Source organism: Zalophus californianus, chromosome 12, assembly GCF_009762305.2.
Source record: "Zalophus californianus isolate mZalCal1 chromosome 12, mZalCal1.pri.v2, whole genome shotgun sequence".
Classification (NCBI taxonomy): domain Eukaryota; kingdom Metazoa; phylum Chordata; class Mammalia; order Carnivora; family Otariidae; genus Zalophus; species Zalophus californianus.
The window spans coordinates 9,830,309-9,848,099 of record NC_045606.1 but is presented as its reverse complement, the minus strand read 5'-3'; the positions used below and the strand labels follow the sequence as shown (position 1 = coordinate 9,848,099).

The following is a 17,791-nucleotide window of genomic DNA, read 5'->3' as shown; positions in this document are numbered from 1 at the left end:
AGGGGAAGCTGGGCCCGACCAGCAGAGCTTCCCCAGCACAGCCCCCATGGTGTCAACCACTCATCAGGGCACCGGACCACAGAACTGATGCTGCATCAACCTCCAGCCTTCAGCTGAGGTGCCTGCAGCCTTCCTGAGCATCAAAGCCAGGCTCTGTGCTCTGTGCTGGACACACGGTGAACAGCCAGACCCCACCCTTGGCCTTTCCAGGTTCTTGTGCTTGTGGGGATCCGGCCAATGGGGACACACAGAGGAGCCATACCACATGGTGTGAAAGACCTGACGCCATGTGGCCCGCAGTGGGCACCCTAGATCTGCCCGCCCCCTCCCTTTTCTCCTCCTGGGCTCCTCCTCTCACGGAGTGGTACTGCCATCTGTCGACTCCTCCCTGTCGGGCACTAAAGCGTGACCTCTGACCCACCCCTCTCCTGATAGAACCAAGCCACAGCTCTGGTTCATGCTCTCACCGCTACACACCTGCATGGCCACACTGCTTTCCGAAAGGCAGTTCCCTGTGCCTGGTCCTTGGGTACTGTCAATCAGCATGCATTTACCTTCTTTTCAAGCTAGATCAACTATTTTTATCAAAATCTTGAGCATGAATGGCTTTTGTAAGAAAAAAAAGCCCAATGAAACTATTCCCATTAAAAACATTACTAAAAACAACAATAACAACAAAAAAAAACCCTAGATCAGAGCGTCTCACTCTTATCCTTAAAGTCCTTCATGGCTTCTGCTGGCCCCAGAATCAAGTGTGCACACTTCCCACGATGATGTCATGGCCCAGCAGCACAGCCCATGCTCTCTGCCTGCACCTTGCCCGGCAGCCTGCAGCTCCGCCGAGTTCACACCGGCAGGGAACGCAGCCACATGCCTTCACGTGCATGCTCCTCCTCAGCCTGGCACTCCTTTTCTCTACACCAATATCCCAGCTTGCTACCTGCTCCCTCCTGGGCCACTACTACAGCGTCTACTTCACCCGGCCTTCCTTGGAAGTTTTAAACTACAGCCCTTGAAAGCCTTCGGCACCTCTGTATTCCCCACCGAGCCCAGAATCATTCCTTTAACTTGACACGCACTCAAAACGTGTTTGTTAAACAGAAGAGTAAGAGCGTTTCGTATTCAGGTGAGTTTATCAGCTGAACTAGAAAAGACAAGACAAAACTGAGAAAATGGGACTGACATCCCATGGAAGCAATGCAAGTAAATGAGAAAACTACAGTTTAAAGGGTTGCTCACACTTGAACGAGCCCTGACTGGCTGCAGATGCGCTTCAAGTTCAAAGCTGAAGCTGTTGCCCCCCACCATGGTCACTTCCCTACAACCGGCAGTTCAAGATGGTGACCCGAGCCAGAACACCGCCTTCCCCGCCACACTGATTCCTCAGAAAGGAAGACAAATATATGAGAATAAATTTATCCGTATTGCTTTTATAGAAGGTGCTCAGTAATGCCTAGTCGCAGCTTTACTTAGTGGATTTTCTCATCCCGAATCCTTACTCCAGCTCCTTCCAAGACTCTCCCTGGATGAAGGCAGCCCTCTCCCCGACTTCCGCAGGCACCCAGCCCGTGGGCTGCAAGGGAAGCACGTTACCTGGGCTTCGGCAATGTCCACGAAGTTGTACTTGTCGGTGAGGCGGAGATAGTGGACATTGAGGGGAGTGCCCAGGGCTTCCAGGGCCTCGGGGTGGCCATGCAGCTGTTCCAATGCCTGCTGGTAATAGGAAGCCTTGGAAAAAGCCTCTAAAGGAGAAAGACGGTTGTTACATTTACTTTTCTGTTTGAAACTTGGTCAGACAGACTCTCTGTAGAAAGTTAGAGGATACAATTCATGTACAGCATGGAAACAGAAACAAGTGTGAAATTTCTGGATGGAAAAATAATTAGGGACGGTTAACTGTAAGCTATCCATTTGAGAGAAAGTCAGTACCTGCGGGAACGTGGCAGATAAGTACCTCGTGAGCGAGGTACTTGATCTTTCTGTGCCTCAGTTTCTCCATCTCTCATTTCCCGCCTCATTTCTTCATCTAAGGGGTTGGATCTTCTCTAGCTTTCCTTTCAGTTCTAAAGCCCTATGACTCCATGACTTGCTCAAAGTGACACGGCTAGTCTGAGGCAGAGCTGGGGCCCAAACCCATGACTCTGGACTTCTAAACACTGTTCCCTCCACTCAGATGAAGGTCCTGATAAACCAGCATAAAATCAGACAGACCACAACTTCAACAACAACAAAAACCCCCGGGCCAAGAAACAGACACTGAAAATGCTCACTTGTCAAAGTTTTTAGATTTAAGGCAACATTTCCTGTAGGTAAAGCTTTTAAACTTCTCTGTCTCAGGTACATACACCTCTTGGCCCAAAAGCTACTAGTAACTCCAGGAAGCATCTCTTTGAAGGTGGAAAGTAGACAAGCTGCCCTTGTAGGGTAGGCTTCCCAAGTAGGGCTTGCAGTTAGGCCACAAGCAAGAGCTTCCCTGCTGCAGGCCCCATCCCAGTGATAGAAGGGAAAGACAGCCTGAGCGTAGAGATGCCAGGGAGAAGGCTCCTCCTGGGCTGCTTCCCAGCAGTGGGCTTGCAGGGGCTTGCAGGTGTGAATGGGTGCCAGCCAAGACAGGGAAAGGAGGAGCAGAAGCTGGGTCCAGATTTCCATGGTTAGACACTGTTCTCAATATTTCATACATCTCATAATTCTCAGTACCTCACAGGTTGTGAGCTTTATTATAAAACAACCTCATGCACAGGTAACTGATATTACCCCTCATCACACAGATAACTGAGGTGAGAGACCCCCCCAACGAGGCCACATAGCCAGTGCAGAGATTCAGCTGTCTCTACCGGACGACCCCAGCCTCCTCAGGGGGGAGGGGAAGGCTGGCAGTCTCCGGACCCACAGAATGGAGTTGTGCCCTGTCCCCATCCCTTAGGCAGAGGGGAGAGGAGACGGAGGTGTTCCAGTCTGAATTCTCCCTGACAGTGCACATCTCAGGCCACCTCAAGACTCAGGGACCTGTGGGCCAACTCCGAAGGAAGGTGGGGAAGAATGTACGCAGAGGCCACTGAGCTCTCTTTGCCGGTCTGCTGGTGATACGCACATCCTGGCAGGAAGTGAAAATGGCACAGAGTCAGGGTGAGAAGCCAAGCTGGGCAGGCATAAAGGATCTTCAAAGAAAGTCAGTCTAGAAAAAAACTGCTGCTGCTTTGCAACCAATAGCATTGAAATGACCTTAAAAGTCTTGGCTGCCCACAGTAATTGTGGCCCATCTTTACAAATTCAAATCTGGGTGCAGTGGGGCTGGAAGCGGCTTCTGTCCGGATTTTGCATCCTGGACTCTGCTTTTATTTTCTGCTCTCACCACAGTCCCTTGCTCAAGGTCCCCTCCTCCACTCAGTCAAGAGCAGAGAACGGCAGGGCAAACAGGCTGACAACACTTGAGAAACAGCCAGTTTTCCCCACCTGTGAACCATCTGGTACTCCCCTTCCCTCTCTTCTTTATATCATCTCAGAAATTTGAAGGGATCTCTCGTGTGTGCGCACTGGAGTGAAAGCCCCTCTTGCTTTTTACAAGGCTTCTGAGGCAAACGAAGCCTGGTCCTTTCACATGCACGTGGAGCTCCAGGAGAAACTAGGGTCAGAGGATGAGCAGGAAGCTAGAGCCCACGGGAATGGTGTGCCGGCTGCTAAAAACAGCCTCTCCTCCTCTCTCTAATCTGCTGAAAGCATCTGAAGTATTGCCTTTGATGGAGGAGCAGGGGTGCGAGACTGGGAGGAAGCCTGCCTGGGGCGGCTTGGTTTGCTGGATACTTACTTTGTATCAGGTAATATGTAAGGGTGCAGGTCCCACTGGCCACCACGCTGGAATAAAAGACCAGTTTCCCCAGAGACCATGGCATTTTGCTTCCTGGAGACTTGAAAACAAAAAAGACATGAATTTATTGTTACATTCAGGTTTCTGCCTAGGGCCTTTGCCTGGATGCGGCCCCACAGAGAAAGGAAAGCTACAGAGGAAGCCAGGCAGGAGGCGAGGCCACCTTCCCTGTTTGCTTCCTTTCAGAAAGCCAGGCCTGGTTCTGGAGCCAAAGCAAAAGTGCCCTCCCGAGAGTGGCCCACATCCAGGACCCAGGCCGTGGGGGCGATGGCTGAGCACAGAGCAAGCATTCAGCCCTGCTGTCTTTTCGGACAGAACCCAGCCTGTGTGCCAAGTCCTGCGTGGCCAGGAAGCACAACCACTTTGTCTCACGCCGGCTGGTAAACAGGAAGCTTATCCTTTTGTAGCAATAGTTGGTCTGATGAGCCTACGAATGGGCCGGCGTGGTCACTGGCTGCTTTCTTTCATATTTTGGAAAAATGTCCCACCCCCTGGATGAGGAAACTGTGGTCATGACTTTCAGGATGAATGAAGAGATGGAGAGGAGCCAGCTCAGCCGAGTCAGCACACCACACCCACCCTGGCCTTAACTCCTGTCTCCTGAAGGCCTGGGTGGGGCTTGGAGCAGCACCTGGGCCTCAATGGCACCCATGAGCCTCCTTCCCGGCGGCCATGTAACCACTGCTCACACCTGGCCAGGGCCTTTCTGTGAAGCCGTGAGATACCCGGCCATAAAACAGAGTAGGACACTGGCTTCGATCCGGGTCACCATTCAAATGCCCACAGGACCACACAAGTCGCATAAATGAGAGCAGACACTGAAAAGTGAGGAGTGCATGGCCCAGCCAAGGGACAGCTTCAACCCGGCTCCAGCTGACCATGGTTAATGTGGGCCAAATCTGAATGGATCTTCCAGTATTTCAAGAGGTCTTTTATGGGAAACTGTTCTAATTCTAAATGTTGACAACCAACTAAAAAAAAAAAAAAAAAAAAAAAAAAAACCCCAACAAAATGCCTATGAGTCAGATTCTTTCTGTAGGCTTCCAGTTTGCTTTGACCACGAACTCTGCATCGGGGCACCCTCACCCTCCGTGAGATTTAGGTAAATTCCTCTGTCTTTGTTGGTATTTCTCCAAAAAGAAATGAGATTCTAGACGGAGACAGAAATCCCAGTTTATATAAAGGGAAAGATGAAGTGTTTATGTCCCCATTTGAAGATTTAACCTTCGATTTTATGTGCTTCTTTAGGACAAAACCTTTGATGGCACATACAGGGGTCCAAGGCATCGCCGTGCAAGAGAACTGGGCATAATACTAGGTCCTCCGCCAGCTGGACCTTTGAGTCAAGGTATCTATATATTCTCACCATCCCCTCCTTTACCTTCTAGAATACAGAGCGTAAGAACTACAGTCTGCTTATCATTTCTGACACCTGTAGGGACATGAATCCATAAGAAGGCCTGTTCTTCTTCACAAAGTTCCTCATGTGGATATTCTTTCTGGGAACTGAGAACTAAATACACCCTCAGACAGGGCTAAAGTTTACCAGTTCTACACAAAAATAACATCAAACTGAGGTTTATGTATGGAAAGGATTTTCATCAACATATCAAATTAGGGAGGGTGAAGCTATAGATGATCCTTGTATTAATTTACTTATACCCAGTTTTATTCAACTAAGAGAAGGCCGCTGAAACCCCAGACACATGTAGTAGGATTGCTGTGACAGTTTTGACGGTGCTGGGTAGCATGTAAGAATATTTATCAAAGTTGCATGTAAGTCAATTACAGCAATGTGATCTGGGAAAAGCCATTCTGTCTCATAATGAAAATGGTCAGAGCATCTCCAAACAAAAAATGCATGAACCAGATCTTGCTTAATGTGAAGGACAGTTCAGGAGGGTGGGGCACTGAGCGTGACTCACATAGAACTTCCCCACAAGGCTGCAGTTTCTAAAGTTGGCAGGAGGCATGGGGGGGAAAAGTGTCCTGAAACAATGCAGAGAATGGCCACCCCATCTCTCATGTGAAGTTACAGTCACAGGCGGACACGAGAGACCAGGAAAAACTCACAATTGCTGAGGGAAAACTTACATCTATTGTCTAACTTGAGAATACTCTGGCGGGTTCTAATGGGGAACATGGCCCCAGAACATTCATTACCTTTGCCACTTCACAGCACAGCTTTCTTGAAAATCATCAAAGGAAAGTTGCTCTGCAATTAGATAAAGATTTTACATTAAAATCACTCTTCAAACCCAATTCTCTCTGATTTCCAAGCCTTGTCTATAAAGGGCCCTGGTTTCCCCCCCTTTCTCTTCTGCCCTATTAAGAAGAGACAACAAAGCCTGCTGTTTCCTGTGTGTGTGCTATGTATCTCTTGCAGCAATCAGAAAACTGGTGTGGGAAGGGCAGGACCCGCGGCAGGTGTTTGACCACAGTGCTTATAAGCCTGGGGCCAGGCAGCCGCCCACCAAAATGAGACGCTATCAATAGAAGCTATACACCATGAATTAAAGAGTTTCTCAGGGTTAAAAAGAAAGAACAGTGTATTAAGTGTGTGCACAGACTTTAATAATAATGATAATAGGTAACACATATCTCTCACTATGAGGTGCTTGGCACCTATATTCTAAGCACTGTACATACAGTAATTCCTTTAATTCTCCCAATCACCCCATGAAGTAGGAACTACGGTTATCATCCCTATTTAACAGATCAGTAAACTGAGGCACAGAGAGGTGACGCAGAGTGCCCAAAGTCACAGCATATTGTCTATGTGGTAGAACTGGGATTCAGACCCAGGCAGTCTGGCCCAGGATCTGTGCTCTGAACCACCATGATACAGTGACTTTAAGATACCTGCTGATTTCAGAAACACTGAAATGTAAAAAATAAATATGTCTCTGAATATATTCATAATGTTCAGGGCCTTTCCTACTATCTTTTGTGATAAAAACATGGCATGTACTTGTACTTTCACTCTTTCTTTTCTTTAGCAAATGGCTGCAGAGGGCCTGCTCTGGTCAAACAGTGCTGAGGGGAATCTGGATGATTCACAAAAGGGCCATCAAGTTCAACTGTGCAGTTCAGTGCAGCACAATCCTCGCAGGCTGCCATTTCCAGGTTAAACATCTTAGACTGCTATTTATTAAAAAGACAGTTTTCCAACAGTTGAAATTCTAGAAAGTGACTTGAGGAAGGGGCGGGTGCCTTTTTCTAATTTGCACAAAGGTGCCTCCAGGCGAGCCACAGCCTGGTTAGTCAATCAGACATGTGCACCAGGGGAGGAAGTGACATCCAGGAAGCAGTGGACTCTGCCTAGAGGGGATCAGCAAAGGGTTCATAGAAGAAACAGACTCAGCATAGAAAGCAGGGAGATGGGCTTCAGATCAGTGGAAATGGAGAGCAAAGGCCCAGCAGCAAACACACACACACACACACACAAAACCAAAACAAAATGGAGCTACAGAAGTACAGGGGAGTGGGAGGGGCTTGAGCCACAGGATATTGGCTGGGAAATGGAGGCAGTTCCTGCTAATAGAGCCCATCCACCCTGAGCTGCTAGGCTCGACCCCGCAGATGAGGGGCTGCAGACAGGAGGCGGCAGTCAGAAGACCTAGGGAAGAGAGCAAAGTCAAGAGCTAACACTGAGGTAGGAAGAGTATATCAAAAGGGCAGTTTCTTAAAATATTTATTTACTTATTGGTACATGAGCTCATTCTCAAAAGGATGATAGGGCTAACAAGGATGCGTATTTTACAAGAAAAGAAAAAAACTGAATGAAGAAATTAAGCCAAATTGATAATAATTTTAAGAAAAGAAATAGAGTTGAGGTAAAGTTAGTGCACAAAATTACATTCTCTCATGCACTAGACATTTCTTCAAGGCAGCCAAAGATTTGACACAGAGCTTCCTATCTGCTTGGCAGGAAGCGAAGTCTGAGCAATTACAAGGACTGGAGTGTCCATGGCATAATGGGAATCAGCAGCTGAGGAGGAATACACTTCCTAATACACCAGGCTGAGAAAGATCTCTCCCATACATGCTCAGCAGCAGAGTCTCTGAAGGGGCTAGTATTGCAAACAACATCCCTGGATTTTTTTTTTTTTTTACAGTTCACAACTTCCAAAGAACTACCTTTTTTTTTTTTTAAATAACATCCCATAATAAAAGCCACAATCACAGTCCAAGAAAAAATATAACCAAGTGGCCACAACAGTGAGGTCTAAGTGGGAAGCTCTGATGGGCTACCTTGACTCAAAGGAGAAATGAGGCAGTCATGACTGACCTGGTTTCTGTGTGTGAAAGTAAGGTGAGGGATTTGGGAGTGGGGCTGGGGCAGGGCGGGGGGGTAGTGGGTGGGAAGAACGGGGACTCAGCCCCTGCTCCTTTTATTCAGCTTCATCTGATTCACCTGCCGCATCAACTATCTTGAAGAAAGTGTTCAGCAGCCCCCAACCTCACACACAAAAAATGCAAAAAGGCATGGCAGAGAACTAGAGATAGATGATAGGCTACCTCCAGGATTGTTCATTCTAGAACTAAGCTTTTGAGAACTGGAAATTTTTAAATTTGATGTGAAAATCTGCAAGAAACTCAAATGCAGTTACTAATGCACAGTCGATTACGGGAAGATTTTTTGCTTTACAGTTAATTAAGAGGCAAGGATTGTGACGCATTTTGAAAATTAAGTTGGTTAGCCACAAGAAGGCAGAACAAAGTACAGGCAAGCTCTCTTCAGAAAGCAGTCCTAGTAGCTCTGCTCTGACACACAAAGGGTGACTTGGGCCCCAATGGCTTACAAACTTTCTAGAACGCCTTTCTAGAATCAAAGGGCAATCTGTGAAACAGATGCTGACAGAGCTGCTCAAGCCAGCACGGGGCTGGAGGGCCCTCCTGTCTGCCTCCCTCTGAGCCCCCAACCCGATGAAGGTCTGCAGGAAATATCATGAGGGGGGATAAACGAAGCAAACAAGGGGTTCAAGCCACAGGCAGGATCTGACCAGGGAAGCATGAAAGCAGTACAGTACAAATCAAGCTGGGCTGCACATCAGATTCATCTGAAGAGCTTTAAAAAAAAAAAAAAAAAAAACCCAAAAAACAAAAACAGATGTCCAGGCCACTCCCCAGATGAATTAAAACAGAATCCATGGGGGTGGGATCCAGGCCCAGGTGATCCTAGTATGCAACCAAGCTTAGGAACCAGTGGTCTACAGGAACAAAGCACAGAAAGTCAGTGGTCAGGTGATCCTACAGGGAGTCCTGGGAAGCCAGAGACCAGAAACAGCTCTTCTCTCCGTGCCACACACACCACCTACCCCCATCACATCCTGAGAGATTCAGAGCCTGTGGCAGTAAATGGAATGGACTCCTCTTCCCAAGGATTCTGGCACTGGACAAGAGGCAGACGTCCCTAGGGGGCCAGGTCAGATGGTGGGAGCCTCAAGCAGAGATTTGCCAGTCCGTGAGATAAAATCCCTGAGCTTAAAAAGTTCAGCTCAGGAGGCCCTCACAGTGAGACAATCATCCCAAAACCCAGCTGAGGAAGATGGACCAAACTACAGATAAAAATCCTTGATTTTTAACAGGCATTTTTCTCACACTGTATATTCCTGAAAATCAAGTTATGTCTTACAAGCTGAATCTCTGTAGTAAAGGGATTCTTTCCTCTATACCACCATCCCCAAATTGTTAAAACCATGCTTACCTTAGTATGTGGGCATTACAGACAGCCGAAGTGGAGAAAGGCCAGAAGCCTAGACATGAACCCAGAGCCATGTGACCTTCCCAGCAAGACTCTTAACATCCCATAGTTCCCTCGAACTCTGGGCTTTGCTAGGGGAGACCCACTCCAGAAATAATCTACACACTCACTTATTTTCCTCTGGATGACATATGGCTGGCCTGGCTTGTCCCACATCTGAGTGACTACCATACCAGGCACAATGCAGAATATTTTATATGCACTACTAATACAATATCTATGAAGGGTAGATATTTTTGCCTTTTCTGAGCTAGGAAAAAAGCCTCAAGAAAGGTTCTGACACAGCTCATCTGTTCCACAGCAGAGCTATTACATGCATCTGTCTGAGTAACAAAATCCATGTTACAGACCATAGGTTTCAGAACAATCAGCTTCCCACATAGGTGGTATGTGCCGTCCAAAAGCCAATCCAAAAGTTCACATGTGCCATCTGTAGAAAGCAAGCAAATCATCACTATCCTGGGAAATGGTTTAATCAATATACCCCAAGTTGTAATTTTAGGGCTCAAGACAAAACAAAGACATATAAAATCTATTTAGAGACTACGGGAGGAGGAGGAGAGACAGATCTTCCCTGTTTGTTGAATGACACTGTCCATTGGTACCACCTCCTGAGGATTACATATCCTTCCAGCCCTTATAAAATCAAACCATGAGGGGTATGGGAAGAGAAGGGACAGAATCGATGCCTAAGAAAAGAGAGATGAAAAAATTAAGTCAATAGGAATTTAAATTAGAATGAAAGGATAACAAACAAAATCAAAAAAAAGACAAAAATAAGAAAAAAATATGATTTTAAGAAAAAAGTATGAATAGCAAAATTAAGAAATAAAAGGAGGTAAACTTTTAAAAAAGGAATGTATTACACTTGAGATAAAGGAGACAAAAAGGCTAATACCAAAGAACAAAAAGATAAAAGCATGGGAGTAAATATATGAGATTAAGAAAAAATTAAAAGAACTTAAATGTTCTCACCAAAAAAAAAAAATAAAAAAAAAGATAAATACTTGAGGCGATGCATTTATTAATTAACTTGGTGGGGGAATGTACACTTTAAGTATCTTACGATTTTATTTGTCAATTATACCTCAACAACAACAACAAAGAGGTGATGATGGTGACATGAGGCCACCAAGCTGGAGCTCTAATCCAATGTGACTGGTGTCCTTATAAAAAGAGGAAGAGACACCAGGGATGCGTTCACAGAAAAAATACCAAGTGACGAGGCAGTAGGAGGGCTACCTACAAACCAAGCAAAGAAGCCTCAGAAGAAACCAAACCTGCCAACACCTTGATCTTACACTTCTAGCCTCCAGTACTGTGCAAAAAAAAATTTCTGTTGTTTAAGCACCCACATCCACAAATGAAAATGAAGTTAAGCATTTAAAAAATTAAGCATAAAAATGTTACTGCCAGATTTTTAACCTAGTTTTGGCTTTCAAGTCGTAGAATAACTGAATGCTTCTAACAGAAAATCTTCCCATAACCTTTTATTTTTTATTTTTTTATTTAAATTCAATCGTCCAACATAAAGTACATCATTAGTTTCAGATGCAGAGTTAGGTGATTCATCAGTTGCATGTAACACTCTGCTCATCACATCACATGCCCTCCTAAATGCCCACCACCCAGTTGGCCCATACCCCCTACCCACCTCCCCTCCAGCAACCCTCAGTTTGTTTCCCAGAGTTAAGAGTCTCTCATGGTTTGTCTCCCTCTCTGATTTCTTCCCCTTCAGTTTTCCCTCCCTTCCCCTATGATCCTCTGTCTTGTTTCTCAAATTCCTCATATCAGTGAGATGATATGATACTTGTCTTTCTCTGACTGACTTATTTTGCTCAGCTCCAGTTCCATCCATGTCGATATAAATGGTAAGATTTCATCCTTTCTGGTGGCTAATATTCCACTGTGTATATATATACCACATCTTCTTTATCCAGTCCTCCGTCAGTGGACATGTGGGCTCTTTCCACAGCCTATTGTGGACATTGCTGCTATAAACACTGGGGTGCAGGTGCCCCTTCTTTTTACTACATCTGTATCTTTGGGGTAAATACCTAGTGGTGCAATTGCTCGGGTCGTAGGGTAGCTCTATTTTTAACTTCTTGAGGAACCTCCATAGTGTTCCCATAACCTTTTATTTGTAACAGGCCGATCAAGAGGCAAGCAGCCTGGCATGAGGGACTTCCCCCACCCCTTTGTTTAAGCTGACAATGACTTCCTGAGAAACAAAGACCGCGTGTGCCCCAAGAAATCCAAGAACAGCCAAGCCGTGTGAACACAGGAGGAACTATAAGTTTGGAGATTATATATTATTACATAACCCTCATAGCATTCCTGAAACATTATTTGAAGATACATTATACCTTATCAAAAAATAAACCCAAATTCCCTAGAAATAATGGCATATTTGGACTGACAGCATGCTTGGAGGCCAATTAACCCAGTTAGACCTAAATAATTATTATTTATACAGTTACCAAATGAATGGAAACATCTAGTACTTTTTAAAAAGAATATATAAAGTATTCAAATTTATAATATGGCCTAAAATTCCAGAAAACTAAACATAAAATGTGTGTAAAACCAAGCAGAGGGACTCATTCATCATAACTGAGGTAAAAATACTGCTTTTTGTCTTGATGTTGACAGAGAAATTAATAGAATTAAAAGCATGAATCAAATTCACTAAGGGAAGTAAATTCAAACAAGCCTTTGCCATAGGAACAACATCCTATCAACTAACATAATAAATGTGAAAGATTTAGACTCTCCTAGTGAGGTAGGTAGGCTCCAAAGATGGCCCTCAGTAAACCACACCTCCTCATCTTCACAGACCTGTCACTTGAATCTGGGCTGGCCCTATACATCACTTCTCCCAACAGAATGAGGCAGAATTCATGCTGTGGCAGTTCCATGCCTCAGCTTGAAAGAAGCCCGGCAGCTTCCAGTTCAGCACTCTTGGGAGCCCTAAGCTGCCACATAAGAAGTACGGTTACCCTGCTGGAGAGACCTCATAAAAAGACCATGTGAACTGACCACTTGGTGAAGGAGAGGTCTGAGACTAGATGGAGACAGACAGATAGGTAGACAGAAAGACAGACATTGATGCCCCATTGTCCCAACATCCCATTTGAGCCCAGCTGTCCCCACCAACACAGTAGCCATGTGAATGAGCAACCAACCACAGATATGCTAGTCTAGGTGAGCCACCAGATGACTGCCGTACTGGCAGAACACCCATGGAGCAGAAGGACCATCCATGAATCACAACAGATAATAAATGGTTCCAGTTTGAAGCCACCAGTTTTGAGATGCTTTGTTATGCAGGGATAGAAAACCAAAACATCCTTTAAAAGCTTTTCTGAAAGGATTTTAAAAACTCTGTAAAATATACGTTATTTTTAAGAACAATTTAAAAAGCAATGAAAGGCTTAAAAATAGAAGACTTGGCATAGTCAAACAAAAACAAAGTAGAGTGGAAATATTCAAAGAGTAGAATTCAAGGCAAAAAGCTTAAACTGAGTCAAAGATAGACAAAAATATAACAGCTATGATCAGTAGTAGCAAATAATGTAACACTAAAATATATAAAGCCAAAAACTACTAAAAATAAAAAAAAATTAAAAAGTATGAAACCAAAATGTCATTTTCCATCCTTAACAAATCCAATGAACAACAACAAAAAGAACCAAGATTTTGAGTAATTTTTTTACCTTGCAAGGTTCAGTGTTTGTGTGCACATGTGCACACATATCTGTGAATACATATTTGAACATACTGAGATTTTTCAGTGTCTAGCAGGTGGCATTCATTTCATAAGGCTTCATGAGACTGACATAAATTTTTTCCTGTTTCCACTGTCCAGTCCTATGACTACCTCCTGGAGAATAAATCTGTCCAGCTCTTGGGAGGACAAAGCAAGCACAGATCAGCAATTATGTATCTTAAACCAATTCATATGAACCACAGTAGAAATTCACCTTACACTACTGCAAGTGGCTATTATCCTTAATTTTGAAGATTAAGATTTAGGTAAAATTTGAACTAGGTTTCAAATAAGAAGATGGAAGAACTTAAAATCAGCTGAATGCCATTTTCAATAAGAATAAAACAAGTTGGGGGAGCCTAGGTGGCTCAGTTGGTTAAGCGTCTGCCTTCAGCTCAGGTCATGACCCCGGGGTCCTGGGATCAAGTCCTACACTTGGGGGGGGGGGGTCCCTGCTCAGCAGGGAGTCTGCTTCTCCCTCTTCCTCTGCTCCTCCCCCCTGCTCATTCTCTCTCTCTCAAACAAATAAATAAAATCTTAAAAAAGAGAGTAAAACAAACTGAAAAGGTTAAGTTGTTGTCCAATCATTCAACCAACATATATTTGCCAACTGCACTCAAAATACCAGGCACCAGGCTATGCCGCTGGAAATATAGCAGAGAACAACATAGACAGGTGGTTTGTGGACCTTACATTGTAGTGGGAGGAGATAAACAATAATAAAATTAATTTAGTTAGTGATAAATACATTGGAAAAAATAAAGTGTCAAGAGAATGAGAGGACAAGCCACAGATTGGGAGAAAATATTTGCAAAAGACATATTTTATGATAAAGAACTATTACCCAAAATACACAAAGAACTCCTAAAAATCAACAATAGGAAAATAAACCTAATTAAAAGCTGGGGGAAAAATCTGAACAAATAGCTCTTAAAAGAAGATGTACAGAAGGCATATAAGCATACACAAAGATAGTCAATGTCATCTGTCATCAGGGAACTACAAATTAAAACAATGAGATACCATTATGCACCTATACTAACTACTAACTACAACTACAAAATTCCAAAACACTACCACCACCAAATGTTGGATGTGGAGCAACCACTGATGGTGAGAATGCAAAATGGTACATCCCCTTTGAAAAAACCGTTCGGCAGTGGCTTACAAAAAACTAACCTACCTACCTATCTAAACAAACAAACAAACGTCTGTAACGTGTGAAAATCAATAAAGGGAAACCTCACTAAAATGGGGTCAGGAGGTTCAGCAGGAGTAGCTCTTCTGCCCCATCACTCTTCCTCAAATGCAAATTCAAGAGGAAGAGACGGACCTTGCAGGTGGATACACTTTACCACCCCAGCGGGAAAGAGGAAAGGTTTTCCTCCCACACCACCACCCGATCCCGCCCACCACAGCCCAGCCAATGAGGAGCCGTCGTACTCCCAACTCCTGGTTTATCGCAGCCTTCCCAAGTTCCCATTTGCCATTTCTTTCAATGAAAGACTTCTCTGTTCTCCGGGCTTCCCTATGGTTTTGACATAGTTTACCTGGCCGCATACGGCAATTCTTGGCTATTCCCCCCGAAAAAAACATCTTTTGCTGGTGAAAATAACTGGCAGTTTCTTTTTAAGGTTAACACATGCTGGAATATAAAAGGAAGAAAGAGCAATTTTAGCTGTGGCGTGAGGGAAGTCCTCTCTGCCAAGGCAACATTTGAGTTGAGACTGAAGGAGTCATGTGAAAACCAGAGGAGGGGCAAGTGAAGCAGGCTAAGGCCCTGAGGCAGCCACCAACTTGGTGGGTTCAGGAAGCGGAAAGCAGGCTAGTATGCTGAGGGCCGGCCAGTGGGCAGGGTCTTCCTCATGTAGATCTTTTTAGGGTATCCTAGAGAGTGGATGTGATTCCAAGTGTAATGAGATGCTGCTAGAGACTTCAATTAGGGGGTGCTATAGTCTGGCCTGCCTTCCTTCCTGCCTGCCTGCCTTCCTGCCTTTCCTTCCTGCCTTCCTTCCTTCCTTCCTCCCTTTCTTCCTTCCTTCCTCCCTTCCTTCTTTTTTTTCCCAATATGTCTCTAAAAGGGGCAGGAATGGAAGCAGGAAACCCAGTGAAAAAGCTCCTGTGGTAGTCCACACTGAAGATGAGGGCAGCTTGGACAGGCTGGTAGCAGCAAAGATGCGAAGAAGTAAAAAGACATGAAGTATGAAGCAGAGCTAAGGGGATCTGCTGACCAACTGGATATTGGAGAACCAATGAAGGACAAGGCCGAGTGATTTCACAGAATTTATCATTATGATCCTTAAACCTCCCTTATAATATTTTGAGCATTCAAAATTACCATGCAGTTAGACTTTAGAAATGATAAAGAGTTGTGGCAGAAAGCTTTAAATAATAAACCATGATTTCTAAATCTGATTACTCTTGAGGTCTTATCTATTTGAAAAATATATATTTCAAGGCCATTCTCTTGCAGATTTGAAAACATAACAAGAAAATAGTATTTTCTGGCATCAAAAACTTTATATAATGGACTCTGATTCATAACCATTTTGCAAGTGAATATGGTAAGGCAAACCCTATTAAACATTTACTTCAGCATTTCTATTAAAAGCCTCCATTTTAGAAAAAGAAAGTATATAGGAGAATAAAACAATTTGGTATCAGTGATTAGAAATGGAATCTGGCAGGACTGTGGTTGAATATCCTTCCCTGAAACTCTCCCGTCATTTTCACAGACTGTTTTCTTCTTACCTCTCTGGTCAGTCCTCTTAAGTTCCTTATTGAAATCTATACCCTCTATCTGTTCTACTGTCTCTCATTCTGTGTTATGGGCCGAATTGTGTGCTCTGCCCCCCAGTCATATGTTGAAGCCCTAATGCCCAGTACCTCAGAATATAACCATATTTGACGATAAGGTCTTTAAAGAGGTAATTATGTTACAAGGAGGTCTTTATGGGAGGCTCTAATCTGATAATGACTCCCTTATAAGAGGAAATTTGGACAGAGACATGCAGACAAACAGAGGAAAGACCATGCAAAGACAAACGGAGGTGTCCCATCGGGAAGCAGAGAAGAGGGCTCAAAAGAAACCAAACCTGATGATACCTTGATCTTGGATATCTACCCTCCAGAAATGTGAGGGAATATATTTTGTTCAAGCCACCCAATCTGTTGCATTTTGTTATGACAGCCCTAGTAAACTAAAACACTCCACATGCTCTCTTCTGCCCCCACTTTAAATTTCACCTAAGATCATACTCAAAGGCTTGAATTTGGATCAACTAAGATGATTCCCAAATCTCTATATCTAAGTGAGGCATCCCTGACGGCATAACCAACTTTAGTTTAGTGCTTTAAACTAAATCTCCATTAAATACACATGTGCCCAAGTAAGCTCCTTCCCCCATCCTTCTCCACTTTATGCCAGCTCTCCTTCCTGCATTCCCTACAGTGGTGGATGGAACCACCCCAGGCCCTAAGTAAGCTACCTGGGAATCATCTTCACAAAAACAAAACAAAAAAAGCTACCATGTATTTATTAAACATGTAAGAGCTTTACATACCTCCTCTTAAAGCAACTAGAACTTTTGTATACTGCTGGTGGAATGTAAGTTAGTAAAAGGACCACAGAAAACTGTTTGGCAGTATCTACTGAAGTGCACATTTACATATCCAGTAACTCAGCAATCCTACTCCAAGATATATGTATCATAGAAAAACATACATGCATACATCAGAAAGGACATACAAGAATTCATAGCCACGTTATTTATAATAGCCCCCAAACAAAAATGTCCATCAACGGCAGAATGGACAACAACAAAACAACCTCATGTATTCATATAATGACACATGATACAGCAATGAATATGAACAAGTGAGAATAAACCTTAGAAACACAATATTGAGCAAGAGAAGTCTGAATTCCAGATGTTGCACATTGAATAATTCTCTGTACATAAAATGTTTTTCTTCTCCAAAGTTGGGTTTTTTTTTTAATTTTAAAATTGTGGTAAAAATATAACACAGTGACATCACTAAGATGGCAGAGTAAGAGACCCCAGTCTCCTTCCCCAAGACGGAACAGTTAAGACAGCTCCCCATGAAAATAGCTGTAGGAGAGCTCAGGAGTTAACTTAAAAGGCTTCAGCAACAGAGTGGCCGAAAAAGCCTGAGAATAACTGCACAAAAATGGGAAGAAGAAAGTTTCATTTTGCTCACATCATCCCGTCCCCCAGGCCAGCACTGCTCAGTGCCAAGAGGAACTTTCCCGTGGGACAGAGTTCTCTTTGCAAGGAAAAGGAAAGGGAGGTGAACACTAGCTTCCCCAGCCTTTCAGAGGACCCGTGCCATTGTTACTCTGCCCAGAGACCAGCAAAGCTGACATGAA

General features: G+C 44.1%; 1 protein-coding gene across 9 annotated transcripts in view; it reads right to left on the bottom strand.

The window, feature by feature from the left end:
* The window catches only part of LOC113912040 (cytochrome c oxidase assembly factor 1 homolog), a 94,612-nt gene that overhangs the window by 4,576 nt on the left and 72,245 nt on the right, over positions 1-17,791 (bottom strand). For 6 of the 9 annotated variants that reach the window (XR_003516673.2, XM_027575083.2, XM_027575075.2 and 3 more), the window contains 3 exons: positions 6,029-6,080; positions 3,806-3,905; positions 1,594-1,742 (listed from right to left, as the gene is read on the bottom strand). Coding sequence is in view for 8 of the 9 variants with exons in the window: in XM_027575083.2 (XP_027430884.1) it covers positions 1,594-1,742; positions 3,806-3,890 (234 nt within the window). In the remaining variant the exon portion in view is untranslated. Of the gene's footprint in view, positions 1-1,593; positions 1,743-3,805; positions 3,906-6,028; positions 6,081-9,575; positions 9,867-9,982; positions 10,063-17,791 lie in introns of those variants that run through there. The other 3 variants (XM_027575077.2, XM_027575080.2, XM_027575082.2) reach the window with 3 other exon arrangements.